Genomic DNA, 22,686 nt, shown 5'->3' on the forward strand with positions numbered 1-22,686 from the left:
GGTTTGCATAAATTTTACATTAAATTGAAGAAACAATGCAAAGTTTAATGGCAGATTATAACGTTGTGTTTAATTTTTAAGTTGTAAGGAGACACCAAAGTAATTTCTAACTCATATATAAGAGTTATACCAATACCTTCCATTGCAATTATTGTATAATTTATTATGATTCATATTTTAATAGAACCACAAACATAGATTTTTGGGTGCATAAACCCAAATGAAACAACGTCAAAATCAAATTAACAACACTTTTTACCCCCAAGACTCAAAACGCAACAACAATGCACAATTAAAAAAAACAGATTATAACATAACACCATTTTCCGATCAGGTTAGCTAACTTCGGGCAACAGAACAACGTGTCCTGATCACACCGGCTGAACCCGTCTTCACTTTAACTCTCCCCATCTTCTCCATTGACTTAGCGAAAGCCTTGTAGAACTTCTTTTCAGAACCGTTGACCAAATCGTTGATCATCTTTAACGTGGCTGAGTTCTTTGTCAAAGCAGAATCAGACTGAAAGAGACCTCTCCTTTTCAAGACAAGCCTGTAGTAACTGAGATCGAAGCTTCTACTGCTACCGGGATCCATCTCAAGGATGGTGGTGTTGTCGGTGAGGCTCTTACATTTGTTGGCCTTTATGTTTGCTGCGTACTCGCTGTCCAGAGATGGATCTTGTTTGACTGTCGTCGAGAAGTTGTAGAGACGTTCACTCATGGAAGAACAATGCGAGACGCCGATTGTGTGAGCCCCTGAAAACAAAGACAATAAACAAAAGTTTAAACCAATCTTGCAGTTGAAGATGTTCATTTTGGATGTCGACGATAATAACCAATGTTCAAAAAGTGATAGGCACAGACGCTGTTTCAATGCGTAACTCTTCGAACTTTTAATCAGAAATCTAAATTGTTACTTAGAACGATTAACTAAGTAGCATAAGCATTTATAATTATAAAAAATATATTAAATATATATTAATGTCATAATATTATTAGTTACCGTTATTTATTATTGTAGTATCATACTACTATTTTTTTAGGCAATAGCGTTTATACGCTAAACAGCCGGTTAGAACATTTTATTTATACACTGATACCGGTAAGTGTCGGGGCTACATAGAATGAGAATCCAAAAACCAATTTGGTTATCTCCGGTTATTGAAACTTACCGGAGAGTAGAACAAGGTCTTTGAGATTAAGGCCTTGTTTAGCGAAACGTTGTTGTAACGTTGTGAAGTTACTCGTCGGTCCGGGAATATTGTTCGTAGCCTCAGCCAATTTTGAGATCCTACCGTCTCTTCTTCCGGTTGGAACACTCCACCAAGGACCTCCCTGTAGAAATTATTCGAAGTAAAACTTCATTTTTGTTTAGTTTGCAACGTTAGCTGAAACTTTTCAAGTTGTTTACTTACGGTAGCAACAACTGAGTCTCGAGCGGTCAAAGCGATGATATCAGCGCATGAAACAGTCTTTGGACACTCTGCTTCTAGAAGAGTTTTAATCCTCTCTACGAAACCGAATCCTCTGAGTGTTAGATTTGGTGGTGCATCTCTCTCTGCGTTTCCAGATGTTGAATTTATCAACACTGATCCATCGCATCCCTTCACATTTTTCAAGGATCAATGTCAGTGTTAATGAAAATTTAATAATCTCAAATTTTCTGCCCTAGCTCAAATTTACTATCAATTAACCATTTTATTTAATATATAATACATCTTCTAGGTTATTTCACCATTATTAGTAAGCTGTTTGAACTAGATGTGTGTGGATATATTAATCTATATGTACATAAAGTACGAACATATCTAAAATAAATAAAGACATTAAAAAATACCCTGACGAAGCAATCATGGAAGTGCATTCTGATGAGAGGAGCTGCAAGAGAAGGACCATTATGGATATGCTTTTGAATATGGTCTGAAATTATTTTCTCAGCGTTTGGACAGCTTTTCGCGTAGAAATTCATTTGAAGCTGAGCATCGGATGATTCAAACATTCCCATAAGTATCGTTGCTGCAACCGCAACAATGACATTGAAGCGATTCGTCGTCTTCATTAGATACTTTCCTCGATCTTGTTTCTCAATATTCTCTTTCGCTTAGACCAAAAAAAATATTCTCTTTCGCTGAGATATTAGTCTAAAAATGCTTTCTTTGGTTTTGTGTCACTGAAGAGAGACAGGATATAGAGCAACAATGGAGGGGGTCTATTTATAATAGGAGTGATTAATATGGTAAAAGTAAACACATAACTTAAATAAACCGGAACTAACAAAAAAAACTTGTAAAAAAAACTTAATATGGTCATATTATATTTCCTTGTAGAAATATAAAATATGACGTAAATACACACAAATAAACGAATAGAATATGTTTAAAATTTTATTAATACTAACTATTTATTAAAAAGAAAACAATTAAAACCAAAAACGTATAGTGACACTCGAACAAAACCCCTATTTAGACCAACTAAATGAAGTAAAGAAACATAGATACGTATTGTATCTTTATATTTGGGAAAAACAAAAGGATAAAATTCGATAGGAGAGATAGAAGAGAGTACATCATGTCAAAGACTAGAAATAGTAGGTCTAAATAATTAATATCACATGTGAATAATGAATTTTTATTTAAAAGAAGGCTATTACATAAAAAAATACTTTTTTTTTTTGAACAAACATAAAAAAATACTTATCAAACTATTTCCTTATAAAAAAGACGCACGCAACAAGGTATCATATAAATTATAGTACATCTCTTTTAATAGAGAAAATTGCTAATTTAGACACTTCCTCTTTAGCACCAAGATTTGCTGGAAATAAAACATAGTGGTTGATAGATCCCAACAGTGGCGAGTGAATTAAGGAAGTAAAGGAATAGCAGCTTCTGCAAGACGACCTTCAATTCAAATAGGTTTTCACAACAAAAAATTATAAGATAACTCAACTAGTTTGAATTAAATTATTAATCCCTACCGGACTGGATAAAACTTTTGTTTAATTAAATTCGGTACAACAATTAAATTATTTTTCTTAATAGTAAGAAGTATTAATGACAAACAAAAATAATATTAAACAGTATTACCGAATAACATCTTTAAGTTATAAATTAATGTAATCATAGAAGTGAAACATATCAAAGCCTAAATTAATTATTTTAATCACATACAGCGTTTTAACGCCTTAAATTGCACAATTTTTAAAATCATATAGATCTTTTTTACACCACTTATTAAACTGACCATAATTACTTAAAAATTGTGTACTCTAACCATAAATTTTAATATTTTACTATATGTACTCTGTTATGTGCATGAAAATAATTATGACCAGTCCTTTTTAATTCCCAAACTTTCCATTTTATATTACAGAAGTGGATATAATTTTCCACGACATATGTGTATATATATTTTTATATATCATGATGTAAATGACATAATTTTTATATACTATGATGTAATTTTTTTTATTTTTAAGAATATCATATAAGTAATAAAAGGAGAATAATATAAGCTTCAGATAGGCTGTCCACGTAGGATAGGAAAATCAACCAATCATAGAATCCGAAGTTGCCACGTCATCTCATTTATTTTTTTGTAAAAAATGAAAAAACAATGTGAAGGAAAAGATCGAACCCCGGATTAGTATATGACATAAATATATGTCAGTTACCACTAAGCCATTGAAACTTTCTTGGACACATATACAAGAATCACCAAGTATGTAATCACATACTCTTATGTACAGTTACAATAATATGAATTCAACTTTCCAGACTCCGATACTTTGTTTTGTAAAAAAAAATAAGTAAGTGACTAAGCTAATATATTCTTTAAAAGTGTGAGAACATTGACAAATATAAAAAAAACATAGATTTTTGTTTTCGTGACAAAATTAAGAATTTTGTAAAAGTAAGTTTAATATATAAATTTTCGTGACAAATATGAAAAGCATAGATTTTTTTACAATTTTGACAAAACAACTCAAAACATGTTTCTCTAATGTCTTAATAAAATATTATTTAAAGATGCAATAATTAAATATATCAATTCAATAAATTTTATAATTTATAGACAAAACAATAACAGAAAAAATTTTGAAACATTTATTTAACCTATCGATTTCTTTTCATGAGAATCCAACTAAACAAGAAAAAAAGCAATTAGATTTACAAATATTTAATTACCATTTTATTCAGTTTTGATTAATTTCAAATTGTAATAATGTATCTTTTTGAAGTTACAAAAAATAATATTCTTTCTTTATTACACTAGCATTATATATAGATTCTATATACACAAATAAATATAATATAACAACATAAGCTTGCTTTCCCCGATTCATATGAAAACTTTTTAAGTTATCCACCAAAGCAAATTAATTAAATCAATCAAATTGTTAGAATACATCAAATTAATATATAATTTTATTTTAAATTAAATTATTTAAAAAGTGTATTTTCATTAAAAACAAAATAATAAATAAGTAAAACTAATTTGATGGTAATTTTTATGACAAATATATATATCAATTCTGTGAAAGATATAGAAGCTTAATATGAAAAATAATCTTAAATACAAAAAACTCTAAAAATTAACAAAAAAACTAATAAAAATTAAACTATGATATCACTTAAAAGCTTCTTAGACAATATTAATAAAATATTTAATCGATAATTAGGCAAATTTGATTTTTTTTTGCCATTCAAAAGTTTATTATTAATTAACATCAGTTATTTCAAAATGTTTAAGAATGGATGGACAAAAAAATAGGATGGACATAAATGATATATGAACTATGAATAGTACTTTTGTAAATCTGAATTAGATAACACATCTGCACATCTATTTCCAGTCATTTTTGATGCATACGTTCAATTTCTTCAGATGAATTATTCCACAAAGAGATCGTATGAGATATTGTTTTGATATTCAGATTTGTTTCTTGACTGTTAAGAAGATTGATAACTGTAAAAATGTCTCCTTCGAATATGATATGTCTATAACCGAGTTCCCAACATGAGACAAGTTTGTTTAAAAAGTAAATAATTTTATTTTTCTTATATTATATAATAAATATATATTATTTACTGATAATAAAAATATAGTTATTTATCTATCACAAATATTTATGCAAATATGTGAATCAAGTACACCAATCAAACAACATAATGATTTACACAAAGAAAATTTAAAAAATATATTTATGTTATGTAGTCTTATTTTATATTATTTAAATAATATAATACAATATTATACATTATTTTTTTAGAATTGAGAAATACATATAATATCTTATTCGGTTAAAAAATCTAGTATAATCTAACAAGAAAATCTAATTCCACTAAATCATCCGAAAGTAAAAATTGTTTTCTTGCTCGGAAGCTCATCCTGCTATGCAGTCAGATAATTAGCGACATGGTTGGAATAACTTAGGGCATCCTTATTGGGGTCCTGAAAACAAGTCCTACAACTATTTGGGCTTAAAAGAAAATGAAAAATGATGAAATAGCTAAGATTTCTGGACCGAAAGTCCTTTGTTAAGAGATTTTGTCGGCTGGTCCTTGGGCACAGGTGACAGCGTTTGATTGGAGAAAAGAAATTAGGACATCAACTGAACTCTCTCGTCTCACAACTCTCTCCTCTCTCCTGTATCTCTATCTGAACAGCGATACCGAAGGCGATCGATCCTCTCCGATCTCTCGTCCGATCATCACTCTCTCGTCGCTCTCGTCTCTCCCGACTCTCTCGTCTATCCCGACTCTCACCAATCTTTATGCAAGTTTGTACTGTTTAAGTTTTTTATAATTCCATAAAATGTTTAATATTTATTTAAAACTAATCAATTATTAAATAAAAATATTACTAAGAAACAACTTTAAGTCCTACCAATAAACTCCTCTTTTCCATATGTTTCTTGCCTTTGTATCTTAAGGGAACAATATTAATAAAAAACCCTTAGGACTTCATAATAAGGACTAGCAATGGGGTTGCCCTTAGAGAGTTAGAGATCATCCATGGATCTATGTGTCTAAATAGATCATGTTCTTAGATTATCAAAAATGTACAAATGCTCTATTTGCCACTGTTGTTCTATAAATCTCTTCTTTTTTTGCTGTTTAGTTTCCTTATTCTTCTTGCTGCCATGCGCCATGCACTGACGTCACTCGTGAGGGTATTCGAGATTAATCTCTCTCTTTTTGAAAACCGGAACATTTCAAACAGCGTTTGATATTATAAATTTCCAGAAAAGACACTTTTTCACTTTGATTGAAGGAACAATTATACAACTGGCCACAAATTTCCCTAAAAAAAGGTGAATTGGTTTAAAACCCAAATAAAATGAAAATACCTATGATGTGACTAGTTTGTGTCTATGAAGAATGGTATAACATTGTGGGATTTATGGTATTTGGTTAATTAGGGTAAAAGTCTAGTGTATGGGGTGTAATTTCCCTAAAAAAAATAAAGAAGTAACAATGAAAAAGAAAGATACCCACGATAATCACCAAATCCCACTATCACATTTTTCCTTTCCATTTACACAAATAAGTTTCTGATTCGTAATAATCGAATATAAATGTATATACAACTAATATTTCCAAATATTTTGTTTCCATATTTTTAGGAACTGATTTTTTATCTGTAGAATACAACTAATATGTAGAAAACGGTTTCTACAGTTTTTTAGAATTATAGTGATGTTTAGATTTTGATTTCTACATGTTTTAGATTTATAGTAAATCTGTAGAAGTCAGTTTCTACGTGTTTTAGATTTATATTAATGTGTAGATTTTGATTTCTAAAGATTTTAGAACGATAGGTTAAGCGCGGAATGTGTATTCTAAATATTTTTAGAATACTCCTATTTACGTAGATCACGTATTCTAAACATTGTAGATTCAATGAAAAAAGTGGATTTCGTTTTCTACTTCGTAGAATGTCATTTCTACTTTATTTAGAACATAATATGAAATTGATAATTTTAACTTTTTTATAACTGGAAAAAATATCACTAAGTTCATATAGGTATTTTATCAAAAGTTACTATTTTTCCAAAAAAATTTTGTTTGTAAAATTATTTATTAAATTTATTTTCAAAAATATTAAAGGGTGTTATAGGAAAATATGACACAAAATATAAATTAGTGTAAAGGGACATAGTTACCATTTTTTTGCTCTAAAAAAACAGTTTTCCCAAAAATAAAGAAGTAACAATGAAAAGGAAAGATACCCACGATAATCACCAAATCCCACTATCACATTTTTCCTTTCCATTTACACAAATAAGTTTCTGATTCGTAATAATCGAATATAAATGTATATACATTAAAGTAATAGCAATAATAATGAATAGTAATTAGATACGCAATAGTATGGCGTATGGAATTATACCACATGGCAAAATATATCTTACTAATTAGAATTACTTTAAGCTTTTGTTTGGCAACATAGATAGCAGTTCAAAAAATAATGTTGTTTGGAAATATAGATAACAGTAAGTTGGGGAAAACATGTAATTGACTTATGTTATTAAGAAAATTGGAAGTCCATTACAATATATTAAAAAATAATAGGTTTATGTTACTTGATATAAATATTCAAATCAAAATAATAATTTCAAATTTATTTATATCAAAAATTCATTCAAAAATATACATATATTCAAAATTTAATTTTTACTAAAATATTTTTCAATAACTATTATAAAAATGTTTTCCATATATATTAGAAAAATACAATACAAAGTCCAATTTCTAACAACAACTTAAGTTATGGTTTTTATATTTCACATTAAAATTTAAAAATATAATATATGTGATTATTTATGATTGTACGTATAGAATATTATTAATTATAAGAAAACTTATTTGATGGTACATATAAAATACGATTAATTATATGATAACACATATATTTATAACTTATGATGACACATATAGGGGTGGGTGTTCGGATTTGTTTTCGAGTCTATTTGGGATTTTGTGTTCGGTTCAGATCTTTGAAGATTCGGTTCGGATTTGGATAACCAATTTAAATTGGTTTGGTTTAAATATTTGGATAGAGAATTAATAATTATTTAAGTATTTTGGAGTTTTGAGTATATTTTAACTATTTTAGATATTTACGTTTGATTATTTGTATATATTTTCAACTATTTAAACGAACTTAAAAGTATCATATATATTATGGATGCTTTTATATATATTAAGTCTAAAAATAATTATTATATATATAAGTATATAAATCTATTTTGGATACCCAAATTACTTCGGTTCAGATCAGATTATGTTTCAGTTCATCAAATATCAAAATTTTGAATAATTCGGTTATTTAATCAATTTCGGTTCGGATTTGGTACTACTTATTCGGATTGGGGTCGGTTCGATTTTTCGAATTTAATTTTTTTGTCCAACCCTAAATAATGACATAAAAAAAATAAATAACATCATATTTTTTTTTAAAAATACATCCGCACGGACGCGCGGATCAAAATCTAGTTAAGTCTTAAAATACTTGTAAATATATGTACTCTCTTTTTTTCTACATCCAGGCCCGGTTTTAAAACATTTTGACTCGGAGAATTAAATTTATAAGCTTTATAAGGTTAATAACTTTTTTTTGTTACCAAATGGTATGATTGGTAGTTACTGTATGTGCTGTCCAGCCAGGGGCGGATACACGTTGTGTAGGGAGGCCGGGAGGGTGCAGTTGCCCCCATTAAATTATGATAAAAAGTTAGAACTATAGCAAGATTGTGAAGTGTACGCTTATCATAGTGGTTGTTGCCCCCATTACGTAGAAACCTCTGCCCCCTTGTTTTATGTTCGAAACCTTTGTTCTTTTGCATAACTGTTTTAATTTTGAAGTTATTTATTATTTAAAATAGAAAATAACCTTCTAGTTTCATCTCTTAAACAATGGCATGATTTAACTTTTCTTTATTTCTATTCTAGAAAACTATAGTTGCCATTTCTCTAGTCTCATTCTTTTTATTTGTTTTGCACACTTATTTTATTTTTAATTTATTTATTTTTCTGTCTAAAAAACTACTTTCCAATTAACTCTGTAATAATGGTTGCATCTAATTTATTGATTTTAACATATTTGTTGTATTCTCTTACAACATTTTGAATATTTTTTTCTATAAATTGTAAAAGTGTTCAAAAAATGAAAAATAAATATATTTTTTTGAAACCATTTTGTATATTTTTCTAGTTTCTTACACTTTTTATTGGGTTGTTTTTTTTAGAATATAATTTATTTATCAAATCATTTTTAATAATAGTTATTTAATTTTGATATTATCATTTAATTATAATATTATTAGATAAACAAAATTTATAAAATTAATTATATATTAAATAAATTTGCGCCGAGTCAAAAATATTTTTAGATCCACCAGTGTATCCAGCCCTATTTATTTTTATAGCACTAAATTTATAGTAATCAAGTTTTAATTAAAAATTAGAATCACACCTTTTGAAATAACCTACAACTATACAAGTGTTCTGTAAAATCAAATATCTACAACAATTTTTTAAAGCTTTTCATAAAATTTTACAGGAATAAAATTTAAAACTACAGCAAAAAATCTATAAAAAAATTTCTACAATAATATTTTTTAAAATTACGGCCATTACCAAACAGACCTGAAGTCTAAAGAATTAAACTTCTACCTCTTTAAATCATTTTCAGACATTAGCTAATTAAATTACTATATATTTTAATAAAAATAAGTTCAAAAAAGATTTTAATAAAAGAATGGTCAACAATGTAAATATTTTAAACAGAAATAGAAGCACACGATTTTTTAATTTCCATTACGACCGACACTATTCACACGTTTAGAATACCATTACGGACATCCAGATTTTTGAAGCCATAGATCGAATGTCAATATAATATTCTTGCAGATTAGTTAATTCTTAATAGTCTGAAAACATAAGCAGCTAATTGATGTCAAATAAATAGGGGATGATTGGTAAGTGCTGTAGCTTTATATTTTTTGCAGTAGAATTTAATCTGTAGATTTATTTGCTGTAGCTTTCCTTGCTGTAGATTTCTAAAGCACTAATTTTTTGCTCTGGAAATAAAGCTCTCTACAGCTATATTTTGATTTTGCAGAGATTTTTTTGCTGTGAGTTTTTTAAGGAAAGCAAAGCTTGAATGATTGAGATATATAGCTGTAGACTAAATTTTGGCTGTCCAGAGCATCTACAGCCCCAACCAATCATCCCCATAATCTATACTATTAAAAGAGAAACATTCTGAAAAAATCTACTTATAAAAGGTTGTTGGACCCTTTCATTAGATTAACATTTTTTTGGTATTCCCTTATTTATCTCTAACAATAAGTAACTCAATATTCAATAACATTATATACCATATCATTCACCTATTTTTACTCCTTCTATGAGTTAATCATATAATTTACAATATTTTTAAACGAGAATATGTTTGCGAATTCACACTATTATTAAAATTATTGAAGATTTTGTCATTCATAATTGGTAAGCCACATTCTCATCTACACAAATCTTACGTGTAGATGACAAATCAAATAGTTTTTTTTTTTAAGTTTTGCGTATTATTATAAAATATATGAGAATTATAATCAATTTTTAAAAAAATATTATCAAATTTTCTAAGTTTTTATCGGGTCAACCTGTGTCGGTTCCGGGTTAATGACATTATTTTCGGTTTTATCAGATTTTTAATTAATAGGTTTTCCTTAAATCTGAATTTTGTGGAAACATATCAATTGGTATAATCATGATAGAATTTACATGAAGAATATAAGCCAGTCCATATTATGGCCACCAGTTTACTGGTCCAATTGCAGGTCCGAATCAAATATGAAAACAATGCTTATATCTTAATTCGTCAATAAATTACATATGTATTCCTACTAAAAGGAGTTAAATCATTTTCAAAAATAAAATGTTTTTTTCGTACCATTTCAATGTTTCATGATTGGTTTCAGTTTTTTGGTTCTAAAGATATAGGATTTGCTCGATTATTTATGAAAGTCAGTTTAGTGTAGGTTTCGTTTTTCTTCTTCAGTTTGCTACAGTTTAGTTCGCGGTTTCGGATAAATGTACACAAACCTATACACTATATATATTATGTAGAAATTTATTTAAATATATATTTAATTTTGAAAACAAACCCCCGCTTTTTTAAGCGCAGGTCAAAATCTAGTAATATTACTAAATTGTTAATACGAAATTAACTAAACTGATACCTTCTTTGAATATTTAAAAAACGTTTTATGAGATTTCGTAATATTGAAATGAGTCCAATAATTGCTTATACATTTATAGTAATTATAACAGAGCTTTACCTTTTAACTTGATATATGAAGGCAATAAATTATTAAGAGAACTTCCAAAGAAAATCTTCTTACCATATGTTTTCCAAATGAGCATATTTAAAGTAAATTTTATATTTTGCAACATATTCTTTCCTGAATGTCCAGGTTAACAAATTTAGAGAAACAAAGTAACAATTTAATCATTAATATGATTAAAAATACATGATTATATTTGTAAAAGAGTATGAAAATACAATACCCCACCCCCACAAAAGAGGTTGTTCAAATATGTTTTGTGGTCATGTTTAATTGCCAAAACCTCCTCGTCTCTATTATATCTTGTCTTCCTCTTTAGATTTGACATTGTTGATATTTTTTAGATTTTTTAAACAAAAACAGAAACAAACGAGAATACTAGGAAGACTGTTAATAAAAAGAAAAAAAATGAATCGTACAAGAAACCAGTAAGTAACGAAGGATTATTGTTTGGAAGTCACTTTAACATGTTTTGGAGCTATTTCTTAAACCGATAGAACTTGCAAAATAAAAGGTCGTCCTGCAGTGGCTTAGACACAATGCCTAATGGTTATTTTCTTGCATATACATTTTGGTTTATGATTTGTATAATTTTGATTGGTCAATAAATCTAAGAGTGGTAGAAAAATTTGACCCAGTATAATACCAAATAAAGCTTCCATATCTTCTCCTTCTTGTTTGGCAGCAAAGAGTTGTTGGCAGATCCACTTTACAGGCTTACGAAATTGGTTAATTCCTTTCAACATGGTTTACTTTTTTAGTATAAACTTTTGTTGCAATTCATCTCCTTAATTAATAAAACCCTTTACCACAAAAAGCAATAGTTTCAAATTTAAAAATATTCAAAATTCAACATGGATTATTCAATTTTTAGTAGAAACTTTGTTGGAATTTATTTCCTTTACTAAGAAAATCCGTGAAACAAGAAAGAAATATTTAGATCAGTGCTTATATTAAAATAAAATCAAGAGGTTATATGTTTTTTTTTTTTTTGCAAAAAGACTTTATATGTTTGAGTTAAGATTTTATTTGAGTTAACAAAAATGACAATTTTTAAACGGTAATTCACGTACGAACGTGAACGAAATCATCATCCAGATAAAACCCATGAAAACGTGTAAAAGCTTATCCCTGAAGATGTCTTAACAACTGTGCGATCGCCAATTTTTCACGGGTGTTGGCGTAGAAATAATCTTTTGCTTGGCTTGAGAGTCTTGTGAGACTTTTGATTCATCTCTTTTAATCATTCACTGTCTTTATCTTTTGCATTTTAAACTATTAGTTATCCTTTTAAGCAAAAAAAAACTATTTGTTATCCTTTAGCATATTAAAAAAAGGAAAAGAAAACGTTTTAAACTATTTTTTCTTCAATATAAAATAAAATAAAAGTGCACAATTATAAGTCTAGCTAAGACTACTAACTTCCCCACTAAGTATAGACTATTAGACTATTTTAAATTTAAAGTTCTCACGTCTCATGAATCCATATTAGTGGTCAACAAGACGTCTAAGCAGCGTCTAATCTCTAGCTTCAATTGGAATGCAGTACTTTAAAACAAAATAGACATTATATATGTATAGTAAAGTGGATAAAGCCTGTAATGCCTAGTGGGCGGCCTAGCCGCTGAGGTGGATACCGGAATGCTTGGCCAGACCAATCTGCAACAATAGGCTTAATTAATCGTTTGTCTAATATGGTTAGTGGGGGTTTATAGTCCGAATTTATCTGCTTGTTTAACAATTAAGTTAGACTTTTTGACGAAATAAATCGAAAAGGGCTTTGAAAAACTCCGGCCCATTTGCAATTACCTTTAGAAAGCTCAGTTACGCAAATGGTACGTTGTTTGACAGTTACATTGTTTAGAATGGTAGCCAAGTAAAAATTCAAAGGTTCACTTGTTCAACGTCTGGAATGCTGTGTCTATCTATTCGCTGTATTCTATGTGTAATCATTTTTCCAAGATAAATATTTTCTTAATTGTACTCGAATTGAAAAAGAAAAGAAGGTTAAATGGACTTAGTTTCACTGATACAAAAGCAGATTCAGTTTGGTTCACGGTTTGTCCTGAAACCAAATTTTGATGCGGTAAACATGCCATTGCATTGCTTTGATTAAGGCATTGAGGAAGAGCTCCTGGTATCTTGTAACTTTAGTTGCTTTTCACACATCATCTGTAGGTACCATTGTATCTGGGGCATATATATTAAACAACATCAGATATAATGGGACTAATACTCTTTTTGGTTAGCACGTTGACAAATGGTAGGTTTAGCAGCTATGCAGGTGAACTCATTACCTCGATCAGCTCATGGAAATGTTTCTGAGCTACCATATGTAATATTGCATCATATATGATCTCAACGCTCCTGGTAAAGAAACAAAGAAGAGGAAACTGTTCTCTTTGTAACCTGTGTGCCTTCCTGCCACGTATATATAGGGAACCAAATAAACTGAGAATATACTGGAGTTTCAGAGCAAGAAAAAATACAGGATTCAGAAGAGTAGGCATTAACTTCTCGCATTTCCCTGTTGTCGCATTGCACGCCTTACACCCACACGTAATTCCCCATTCTCACCCCTGCAGAAGAACCAGATATTACAGATCAACTAAACATATAGATACAAATCAAGAATACCATGAACCAAAAACCAACAAAACTTAGAGAGATAAATGCATCGCCTGCAACCAGCCTCTTGGAACTAACAAACACGCTCCACCCACTCTGAAGCAAATGCCTTCGTTGTTGACCTGGTATGAGTTTAGTGACGCAAAAGATTAAGGGAACGAAAATTAAATAAGATAAAGAATAATGCAACTCAAACAAATTCCCATTACCTCGGAAAATATGTCTAAAACGCCACTCATTTGCATGCAATTTTTTTGCTACTAACTCCTGAGTAGGAGGCTGACGTGACATATCCTGAAAGAAGAAACAAAGGGAAACATTGAATTAAAGCATATTTTGGAACAAAATTCAGGAATATTGGTTTTCAATATATAACTAAAGCACCAACCAGAGGCGGGAGACATTCATCAGCATGTCGGCTAAGCACAGAAAATCCACCATGCGTACTTGTGTCCGAAGCAGTCAAGGTTTTGCAGAAGGAATGCACTTGGAACCTGGGGGGCGGAGGAAGAGGTGCCTCTTTCTCAATTGCATTCTCGTCTTGCTGGAAGATAAAAAAAAAATTAATATATCAGATTTTCGAAGAATATGATCATCCTATACTCCGCTCCAACTAAATGAACATAAGAAAATATAACTTACAATAGGTTCCAGAAAAAGAGTAATCTGCGCATAAGCACCACTAATGCAAAATCATAGACAAATCTTAAAGTTAGCTTATAATTCAAACACTCAAAAAACAAAAAAAAAACGTATTACCAACGAAAGTGAAGCCTACCTTTAAATCAACATTAATGACTCGACAAAGGATCTTCGAAGGAAGATCATAGAGAGGCATCTACTGTTCCGCCAGCTTGGTTTTTCGATGCTTCCACCTACTCATCAAGAAAACGACAAAAAAAAATTAAAACCAAACGTAAAAAAAAATCACAAGCAAATCGGAGTCTAGGAAAGAAATCTCACCTGCTCAATATGTCCCTAAGGGAAGTAGAAGACACGGTCATCTTGTCGAGGGACCGTCACGAGAGGACCAGCACAAGCATGCCAGAGCTCTTTGTAGAGAGCAGCTTCAGGGTCGACTACGCAAACAAAAAACTTAGATCAGCTCAGTTTGTAACCAAAACCAAACAAATGAAAATCAGAAACGTAGGCTTACCAACACGCTCAGCCCCCACAGAGCGGTTAGACTGAGTTATCTTCGCCTCACCGCCGGCGAAAGCGGCGGAGAAGTTCTCTATTCCTCCACGATGATTTCCTTTCGTAGAAACCTCTGAACTCGCCATATTTTCTATAACCTCAAAGCTCAGATCTGTTTCATCTAGTGACGGAGAAGCCTCTCCGCGGACAAAATCAACACTTAAAAATATCGTGTAAGTCGGATCGTATATATAACGAAGGAGGAATATCTGAAGAGTGAATGAATCGTCATCTAGAGGTTAGAGTCTAAAGAAGTCAATTAGGGATGCAGATCGTGGAAGAAAGGGGAAAAGCAATCAATAAAAACATGAAGGCTATATGCTTAATTTGGGCCGTTTAAATATTTTGTTAGCCCAAATGAATGATCCGCCAAAAAATTTTGCTGAGTAAATCCAGTTGACATGTCAAAACTGGAACTTGTAATTGGTTGAATTTTTTAGATGACGTGGACAGGTTCTCTGCTCTTTATATATTGCTTTTAGTATAATATAGATTTATGTATTTCTCATAAGAAGACAATAGCATTGGCATGTAAGCTATTTTTTATAAGACAAGAGGAGTGAGCAGATGGAGCTGTTGTTGCCGTCTGTGTCTGTCGGGATTGTCTCTTGTATCTCCTGTTGTGGCTGTGTTTGTTTATCTTTTATTTGATGGGTAATATGTAAACAAAAATCATTGTTAGTTGTATTTATCAGAGTTCATAACTTACTCTGCTTTTTTTGTTTAGGTAATTTCACTGATTTTGGTTGTCGTTTTTGTCTTTTTCATTGTGAAAGTAAGTTTATAAATTGTTAAGTAGCTGGCCGTGTAGTTTGTATTTGTTTAGCTGACTCGATGTATGTGTCGTTGCGAAAATAAGTTTGTAAATTGTTAAATAGCTGGCCGTGTAGTTTGTATTGTTTAGCTGACTCGATGTATGTGTCGTTGAGTTTTAGTTGAGGTGATTCGTTTGGTATGGTGATTCGTTTGGTATATTTTTTTGAAGTTTATTTCTAAGATTAGACAAAAAAGAGAGGTGATCATTAATGATTCATCTTTTTTGGAATTCTAGTTTTTGGTGTTTTGATTGTTTGAGTTGTTGTGGTTTCTTTTAAGATGTAAATTAAAGGTTTCTGTAAAATTAGTTTGATAAGTGAAGGAGATAAAGAGACGACCACAGAATTTGCGTAGGAAATTTTTTTGATTATTGATGTTAGCATAATATAGATAATAATATAAAGGAAATTGTGTGTTGATTGTTTCTTACGGATCAATGAGGAGACGAATAACGACTCGAGTTGTTTCTTTGCTAAGGTCAGAGCCTTGGACAAATTGGATTTGCCCAACCACATCTGCGAGTTTAAATATCAGTTATGATAACGAAAAATATTATAAACCTAGATGCAATATACAATATACCTGAGAGTTCTAGGTTTGTGTTTGCAATCACTTGAAAATTGTCAAACATTCTAATTATGATTGGAGATTGATCTCAGGAGCACCCGTGATGACTTCATAAATAATAGTTGGTGAGATGAAATGAATGAGGAATGGATGATCAATTATCTTGTACATGCTTGAGCACCTAGCAACCTCAAAACGATCGACTTCCACAATGGAACCAGCTTTCAAAGATGTCATGTAATGATTAGCATGTCCGGCGGGAATAAACTCAGGAATCACAGAATCTGCAAATAATATTATTTAACAAAGAATCAAAAAATCAATTAAAAGCAATTATATTAAATAAGTGTGATAAATCGAAGATTAACTTACTTTTTCATCAAGGAAGAGAACCGTGATTCCCATAACCTCACTGTCTTTCTTGAAGTTCAGGGAATCCCATAAGCGAGGAGGTTAGAGGCTATGCTCTGACTACTACGACCAACACGGAGAAACTCGAAGGTTGAGTGACGGATGTCGGGAACGCCGGTTTGAAGAACTGGAGAGGTAGAGAGACATTATCTAGAAGATCGTTAAAGCTAAGAGGAATCAATGAGTTTTGTGGAGAGCAGATTGGGTTCATCAAAAATGAGAATCATATATATAGGGTTTACAGAAAGACTACAAATCAGGAACATTTAAGATCAAGCGATTTAAGATAGGGAGATGAAGAATTCACGGGTGAAAAAATAGATTACAAACAGACACACATCACAACTCTGTAACTCAGACTTGTCTAAGACAATGATGAAAAGAACCGTAACTCATGTTAAACGAAGAAAATTTACAATATGGAAAAACTATAATTGTTGTTTTTTTCATATAATGTTATGAACCTCATTTAAAAATGAAACTCATAATACACTTATAGGCCCGGTCCACAGAAAAAACCGAAGAAGCAAAAGTTTCCGACCTTCATAAATATATATTAGTTTCGGCCATTAATGTACAAAGTATCATTTAGTTTAGTGGTATAAATGTTGGTGTTTATATCCAATAGCCCGGGTTCAAACCACATGCTTGACATTTTTTTCACATTTTTCAAAAATAGAACCCACCAAAAGACTGACGTGGCGGCTCAGGAATGAGACAACTGCCTCATTATATTATAGATTTTAGAAAAGTATAGTTGCCATTTATTCTAATCTCATTCTTTTTCTTTGTTTTGCACACGTATTTTATTTTTAATTTATTTATTTTCTGTCTAAAAACTACTTTCCAATTAACTTGTAATAATAGCTGCATCTAATTTATTGATTTTAACAGATTTGTTATATTCTCTTACAACATTTTTGCATATTTTTTCTATAAATTGTAAAAGTGTTCAAAAATTGAAGAATAAATATATATTTTTTAAACCATTTTGTATATTTTTCTAGTTTCTTAGTTGTTTTTTAGAATAGACTTTATTTACCAAATAATTTTTAATAATAGTTATTTAATTTTGATATTCTCATTTAGTTTTGAGAAAATGACACAAAGAACACTAAACCAAGTTTTCCTCCCCAAACTATCACTCAGGATCAGAAGTCACAAAAATAGGTTTCATTAAAGGGGCAATTTACCCTTATGCCCTCTTCTTTAACTAATTTAAAAAACAAATTTGAAATCAATTGTGGCCGTCCTCGTTTCATCGCTTCTTCTTCTCCTCATCGCTGTCTTTCTTCGTCGTCGTCTCTCCGGCGTTGTCGTCGTCGTCTCTCCGTCGTCGTCTCTCCGTCGTTGTCGTCGTCGTCTCTCCGTCGTCGTCGTCGTCTTCGCCTCTCCGTTGATCCGTCGTCGTCGTCTCTCCGTTTATTTATCGTCGTCGTCGTCGTTTCTCAATTGATCTGTCGTTTCTACGTCTATTCATCTCATTCTCTCTCTCGTGTGTCTGATTTTGATTAAGGTTTGAATCATTTCATTTTGTTATACATTATCTAGGTTTTGTTATATATTATTCATTTGTTGATGAATTGAAGTTGATTTTGTAGAACAATGGAAGTTTTGTGCATCTGTGGACAATGGATCTCAAAAGAATCTCTCCAGTGGGAGTTTCTTGTTGATTTGAAGAGGAATGCATCAATCATTTCCATAGAAGAAGATCTACTGTATGAAGATTTGATGAAGATTGTCTCTGAAGATTTTAGTGTTAAAGAGGAAGAAATCAGTTTGAGTTATGGTTTTTCATTGGATAAGAAATGTATTATTGAAAGTTTCCCCCCACTCTCGATAGGTAATACTCGTCAGCTCAGAACTTTCATTTCCAAGACTAGAGCATTTGATGGAACCTGTCGTTTGTGTGTTAAGGTTTGTATGATTTTTTTCTTACTTAGACTTTTCAGGATATGCTTCATAACCAAGTATTATGCCTTACAGAACTACTTGACTTTTGCAGGTTAGTACTGATCCAGCTAGCTGTAACACTCAAGCTTCTGATACATTTGCTTCTACTGTTCCATTGAATGCCAATCCAGCGCTTCTTTCTACTGTGCAGAGTGAAAAACAGGTACATTGTCCTTAATTCCCTTTTTCTGTTTGTGTTTGCATGATATGCTTCATAATCAAGTATTATGCCTTACAGAACTACTTGACTTTTGCAGAGTTTTCTATATGAAGTTGTTTCTACAGTTCCTCTGAATGATCTTCCGGATTTTAGTACTGATTCAGCTAGCTGTAACATTCAAGCTTCTGATACATTTGCTTCTACTGTTCCATTGAATGCCAATCCAGTGATTCTTTCTACTGTGCAGAGTGAAAAACAGGTACATTGTCCCTAATTCCCTTTTTCTGTTTGTGTTTGCATGATATGCTTCATAATCAAGTATTATGCCTTAGAGAACTACTTGACTTTTGCAGAGTCTTCTATATGAAGGTGTTTCTACAGTTCCTCTGAATGCTCTTCCGGATTTTAGCCCTGTCCATATTGGACTTTCACCAAACACGAGAGTAGCTGGCGATATTAAGGTGAATAGCTATTTTAAGACAAAGAGAGAGTTGATGTTGAGGATGAAGAAATGGGCTTTAGAGTGGAAGTTTGAGTACAAGACTGTCTCTTCTAACAAGTCAAGAGTGCTTTTGAGTTGTGTTGATGAAAATTGCACGTGGAGGATGCGTGCTATCAAGCTACCTGTTTCAGATTTTTTCGTTGTTAAAAAGTATGTTCATGAGCATACATGCGATACAACACACAGGAAAGCCAACCACAGACAAGCATCTGCAAAGTTGTTGGGTTCTTTGATTTCCAGCAATTATGGAGAAAAAAAGGAAGGTCTCAAACCGAAACAGATCATTGAACAGGTCAGGATGCTGCATGGTGTTCACATCAATTACAAACAAGCTTGGAGAGTGAGAGAAGAAGCTCAGATTTTGGTTAGAGGGACTCCTGAAGACAGCTATTACAATTTGTCTAGGTGGTTGTATAAAATCACAGAAACAAACCCTGGTTCCTTGACTTATCAACATGTTGATGCTGCAGGAAAGTTCAAGTATGCATTTGTGGCTTTTGGTCCATCGATAAGGGGATTCTCATTGATGAGGAGAGTTATTGCAGTAGATGGTACATTTCTGAAGGGAAAATTCAATGGGACTTTATTGGCAGCTTGTGCTCAAGATGGGAATTATCATCTATATCCTCTCGCCTTTGCAGTGGTTGACGCAGAAAACGGCGCCTCTTGGAAATGGTTCTTTAGAGGTTTGAGCCAGAAGATCCCGGACGCTTCGGATCTTGTTTTTGTATCAGACAGGGCTAACTCCATTTCTTCAGCGTTGGAGGATGTATATCCCTTATCTCACCATGGAATTTGCAGGATCCATCTGCTCCGCAACATCACTCCTACATATGCGAAGACTGGGTTGCTACCTCTGGTGGAAAGCGCTGCTGATGCCTATACGTGTCACGAGTTCTGGTTAATCTTCAAGGACATAAAGGATAAATGTCCTGAATTGGCTAAGTATCTGGAAGAGTCTGATTTTAGGAAGTGGGCACGAAGCTATGCGCCTGCGAACAGGTATAATATCATGACTACCAACATTGCAGAGTCTCTCAATTCTATGTTGAAGATGCCTCGTGAGTTGCCCATTATCTCTCTCCTTGAAACTATCAGATTGACGATGACCACTTGGTTTTTTGAGCGACGCGAAGCGGCTGCGAAACATAAGCACCTGGTTACTCCAAAAGTTGTGCAGAAATTGGTATCTAGGTTAGGGGCCGCAATGTTGTTGAATGTGTATCAAGTTGATCGAAGCGAGTTTGAGGTGAAGGATGAAACAATGAAGTTTGTTGTTGACTTGGAGAAGCGGCATTGCACATGTAATGTTTTCGACATTGACAAGATCCCCTGCATCCATGCCATCGCTGCTGCTAAGCATATCAAGAGAGATGAAAACCGTTTTGTTGATGCTTCTCACTTGACAGAAACGTGGGCTAAAGCTTATGCTGAAAGCATACATCCTGGTGGAGAGTTGTCAACGTCCACCTATCCAGAGAATATTGATGAACTGTCTTGCCCACCTCCAGCTACCAAAAAGAAAAGTGGACGCCCTCCTACAAAGAGAAAGAGATCCGTTGGCGAGTTTGGGGTTCCTGGATCTAAATCTCAGTCCCACAAGTGCAGCAGATGTGGCACAGGAGGGCACAACAAGATCACATGCCAGAGGCCTATAGGATGAAGTTCTACATTTTTACATTTTTATCGATTATTATTTGGATGTTGGCTATTTGATGGTTACATGATATGCACAAGACCATATACATTTTTTCTTTTGGAACCCTATCCTGAATAAGTATGATTTCTTCCAACTTTTGTAATATACAACATTATCTTTTGAACTCATTTCAATTTTTAGTTTAAACTTCTTTGCTAGAAAAAAACACAGTAATATTCAACTATTCTGGAATCCCATCCAGAAATACCGAGTTCATTTCCAAGGTTTATAATACAACATTTTCTGTTAAGAATAATTATGTGGAAAAGTGTAACAGATGATTCTCCTCGGTCTAGCGGCTAAAACACCTATCTGTCGAAATTGTAACGCTTGACTCGACCCGGGTTCGATTCCCCTACTAATCAGAGTTTTTTAAAAAAATTTAAGTTGAATAAAAATAAAAGAGAATATATTACTTTACTTACAACATGTAATGACTGAAATTAACTTGGCCTAGTGGCTACTACACCTTAGTTCCCTCTTTCCTCCTAGTCATCTTCAGGTTCGAATCCTATGAGATGTGTATATATATTTTTTTTTCCTCCAAAATTTGCAAATCACATTATCAAATTTTCCAAATGTGTAGATATTAATCCTTAGTTTTGATCTCATTTCATTTTTTTCTAGTTTAAGAAAGAAGCACACTAACATTCATGTATATTATTCATGCATACTCTGGAAGCCCATCCTGAACTATCTAAGATCTTTCCAATGTATTTTACTATAAATTGTATGGCTAAATTCAATTATGTGGAAGCAACTAACAGATGATTCTCCTCAGCCTAGCGGCTAAACCACGAAACCTATGATACCGAAACATTTGTTCGACCCGGGTTCGACTCTCCTACGATTAATGGTTGATTTTTTTTTTTGTTCAAACATATATCTCAGGAATCGAAGAGTCTCTTCCAAACGACATCATGTAACTCAGTAACCGAAGAGTTTCTTTTCGTCAAGATTGGCTGTTATATGATTGGTTATTTCAGTAACTGACTTCAAAATCGAAGAGTTCCACAATAATCAAGAGTTTATTTTAACTGACTTCAATAATCGAAGAGTTCCTTTTAGTTCTATAAATATAAGGGACGATATCAGACCTTTTATTCACTCACTTCATTTCGTCTGATTTATCCTTTTGCAATACAAGTTAGTTTTCGATTTTTCTCATTTTCCATTCAATTCATGAACTTTTTTCTATTTCTATTTTATCGTAACATCTTAGTTTCGATTTTGTTGCAGGACAAAGTTTCAATGGAAGGAAGTTCAAAGAAGATGATGAAGCGTCCCATAGAGGAGGTTTACGGATGTGATGCCGCCGAAGGTTTCAATAAGGGGAAGAAGGAAACTGTGGTACATTACAGGGCTCTTCTTCGTTTGTCCAACGAATACAGGCTATCTGAG

General features: G+C 32.0%; 3 protein-coding genes across 20 annotated transcripts; 1 reads left to right on the forward strand and 2 right to left on the reverse strand.

Moving 5' to 3' along the window:
* Positions 1–142: 142 nt before the first annotated feature.
* LOC106435027 (peroxidase 30) lies at positions 143–2,194 on the reverse strand. The gene is made up of 4 exons (XM_013875883.3): positions 1,837–2,194; positions 1,415–1,603; positions 1,172–1,334; positions 143–755 (listed from the first exon to the last, which is right to left on the reverse strand). The coding sequence occupies exons 1-4, from the start codon at positions 2,056–2,058 to the stop codon at positions 340–342; spliced, it is 990 nt and encodes a 329-aa protein (XP_013731337.1). The 5' UTR covers positions 2,059–2,194; the 3' UTR covers positions 143–339.
* An 11,071-nt stretch (positions 2,195–13,265) lies between these two features.
* On the reverse strand, positions 13,266–15,542 carry LOC106358313 (auxin response factor 2-like). 18 transcript variants are annotated; one of them, XR_007315287.1, is made up of 10 exons: positions 15,137–15,541; positions 14,944–15,059; positions 14,759–14,855; positions 14,623–14,662; positions 14,369–14,524; positions 14,190–14,274; positions 14,013–14,102; positions 13,842–13,931; positions 13,650–13,719; positions 13,266–13,542 (listed from the first exon to the last, which is right to left on the reverse strand). XR_007315287.1 is itself a non-coding variant. In XM_022688845.2 (10 exons), exons 3-8 carry the CDS (start codon positions 14,816–14,818, stop codon positions 13,900–13,902), a joined length of 426 nt encoding a protein of 141 aa, XP_022544566.1. In that variant the 5' UTR covers positions 14,819–14,855; positions 14,944–15,059; positions 15,137–15,542; the 3' UTR covers positions 13,266–13,542; positions 13,650–13,773; positions 13,867–13,899. The 18 variants fall into 18 exon arrangements, 11 of the variants coding, with proteins under 11 accessions (XP_022544566.1, XP_013653517.1, XP_022544568.1 ...); XM_022688845.2 differs by having other exon boundaries at positions 13,650–13,773; positions 13,867–13,931; positions 14,034–14,102; positions 14,623–14,646; positions 15,137–15,542; XM_013798063.3 differs by having other exon boundaries at positions 14,034–14,102; positions 14,623–14,646; positions 15,137–15,542.
* Positions 15,543–18,576: 3,034 nt separating this feature from the next.
* LOC111210891 lies at positions 18,577–21,249 on the forward strand. The gene is made up of 2 exons (XM_022711651.2): positions 18,577–18,814; positions 19,454–21,249. Exons 1-2 carry the CDS (start codon positions 18,577–18,579, stop codon positions 21,247–21,249), a joined length of 2,034 nt encoding a protein of 677 aa, XP_022567372.2.
* Positions 21,250–22,686: the final 1,437 nt, after the last annotated feature.

This window comes from Brassica napus, chromosome A1 (genome assembly GCF_020379485.1).
Source record: "Brassica napus cultivar Da-Ae chromosome A1, Da-Ae, whole genome shotgun sequence".
NCBI lineage: Eukaryota > Viridiplantae > Streptophyta > Magnoliopsida > Brassicales > Brassicaceae > Brassica > Brassica napus.

What these genes read in the sequence shown, in the direction of transcription:
- LOC106435027 (XM_013875883.3), bottom strand. Translation starts at nt 2,058, where the DNA reads ATGAAGACGACGAATCGCTTCAATGTCATTGTTGCGGTTGCAGCAACG. An exon ending in TCCATGATTGCTTCGTCAGG is followed by an intron (nt 1,604 to 1,836) that starts GTATTTTTTAAT and finishes AAAAATGTGAAG; the next exon opens with GGATGCGATGGATCAGTGTT. An exon ending in GAGACTCAGTTGTTGCTACC is followed by an intron (nt 1,335 to 1,414) that starts GTAAGTAAACAA and finishes TAATTTCTACAG; the next exon opens with GGAGGTCCTTGGTGGAGTGT.
- LOC106358313 (XM_022711634.2), bottom strand. Translation starts at nt 14,818, where the DNA reads ATGCCTCTCTATGATCTTCCTTCGAAGATCCTTTGTCGAGTCATTAAT. An exon ending in ATGAATGTCTCCCGCCTCTG is followed by an intron (nt 14,275 to 14,368) that starts GTTGGTGCTTTA and finishes TTCTTCTTTCAG; the next exon opens with GATATGTCACGTCAGCCTCC. An exon ending in TTTTAGACATATTTTCCGAG is followed by an intron (nt 14,103 to 14,189) that starts GTAATGGGAATT and finishes AACTCATACCAG; the next exon opens with GTCAACAACGAAGGCATTTG.
- LOC111210891 (XM_022711651.2), top strand. Translation starts at nt 18,577, where the DNA reads ATGGAAGTTTTGTGCATCTGTGGACAATGGATCTCAAAAGAATCTCTC. An exon ending in TTTCCCCCCACTCTCGATAG is followed by an intron (nt 18,815 to 19,453) that starts GTAATACTCGTC and finishes TTCTATATGAAG; the next exon opens with GTGTTTCTACAGTTCCTCTG.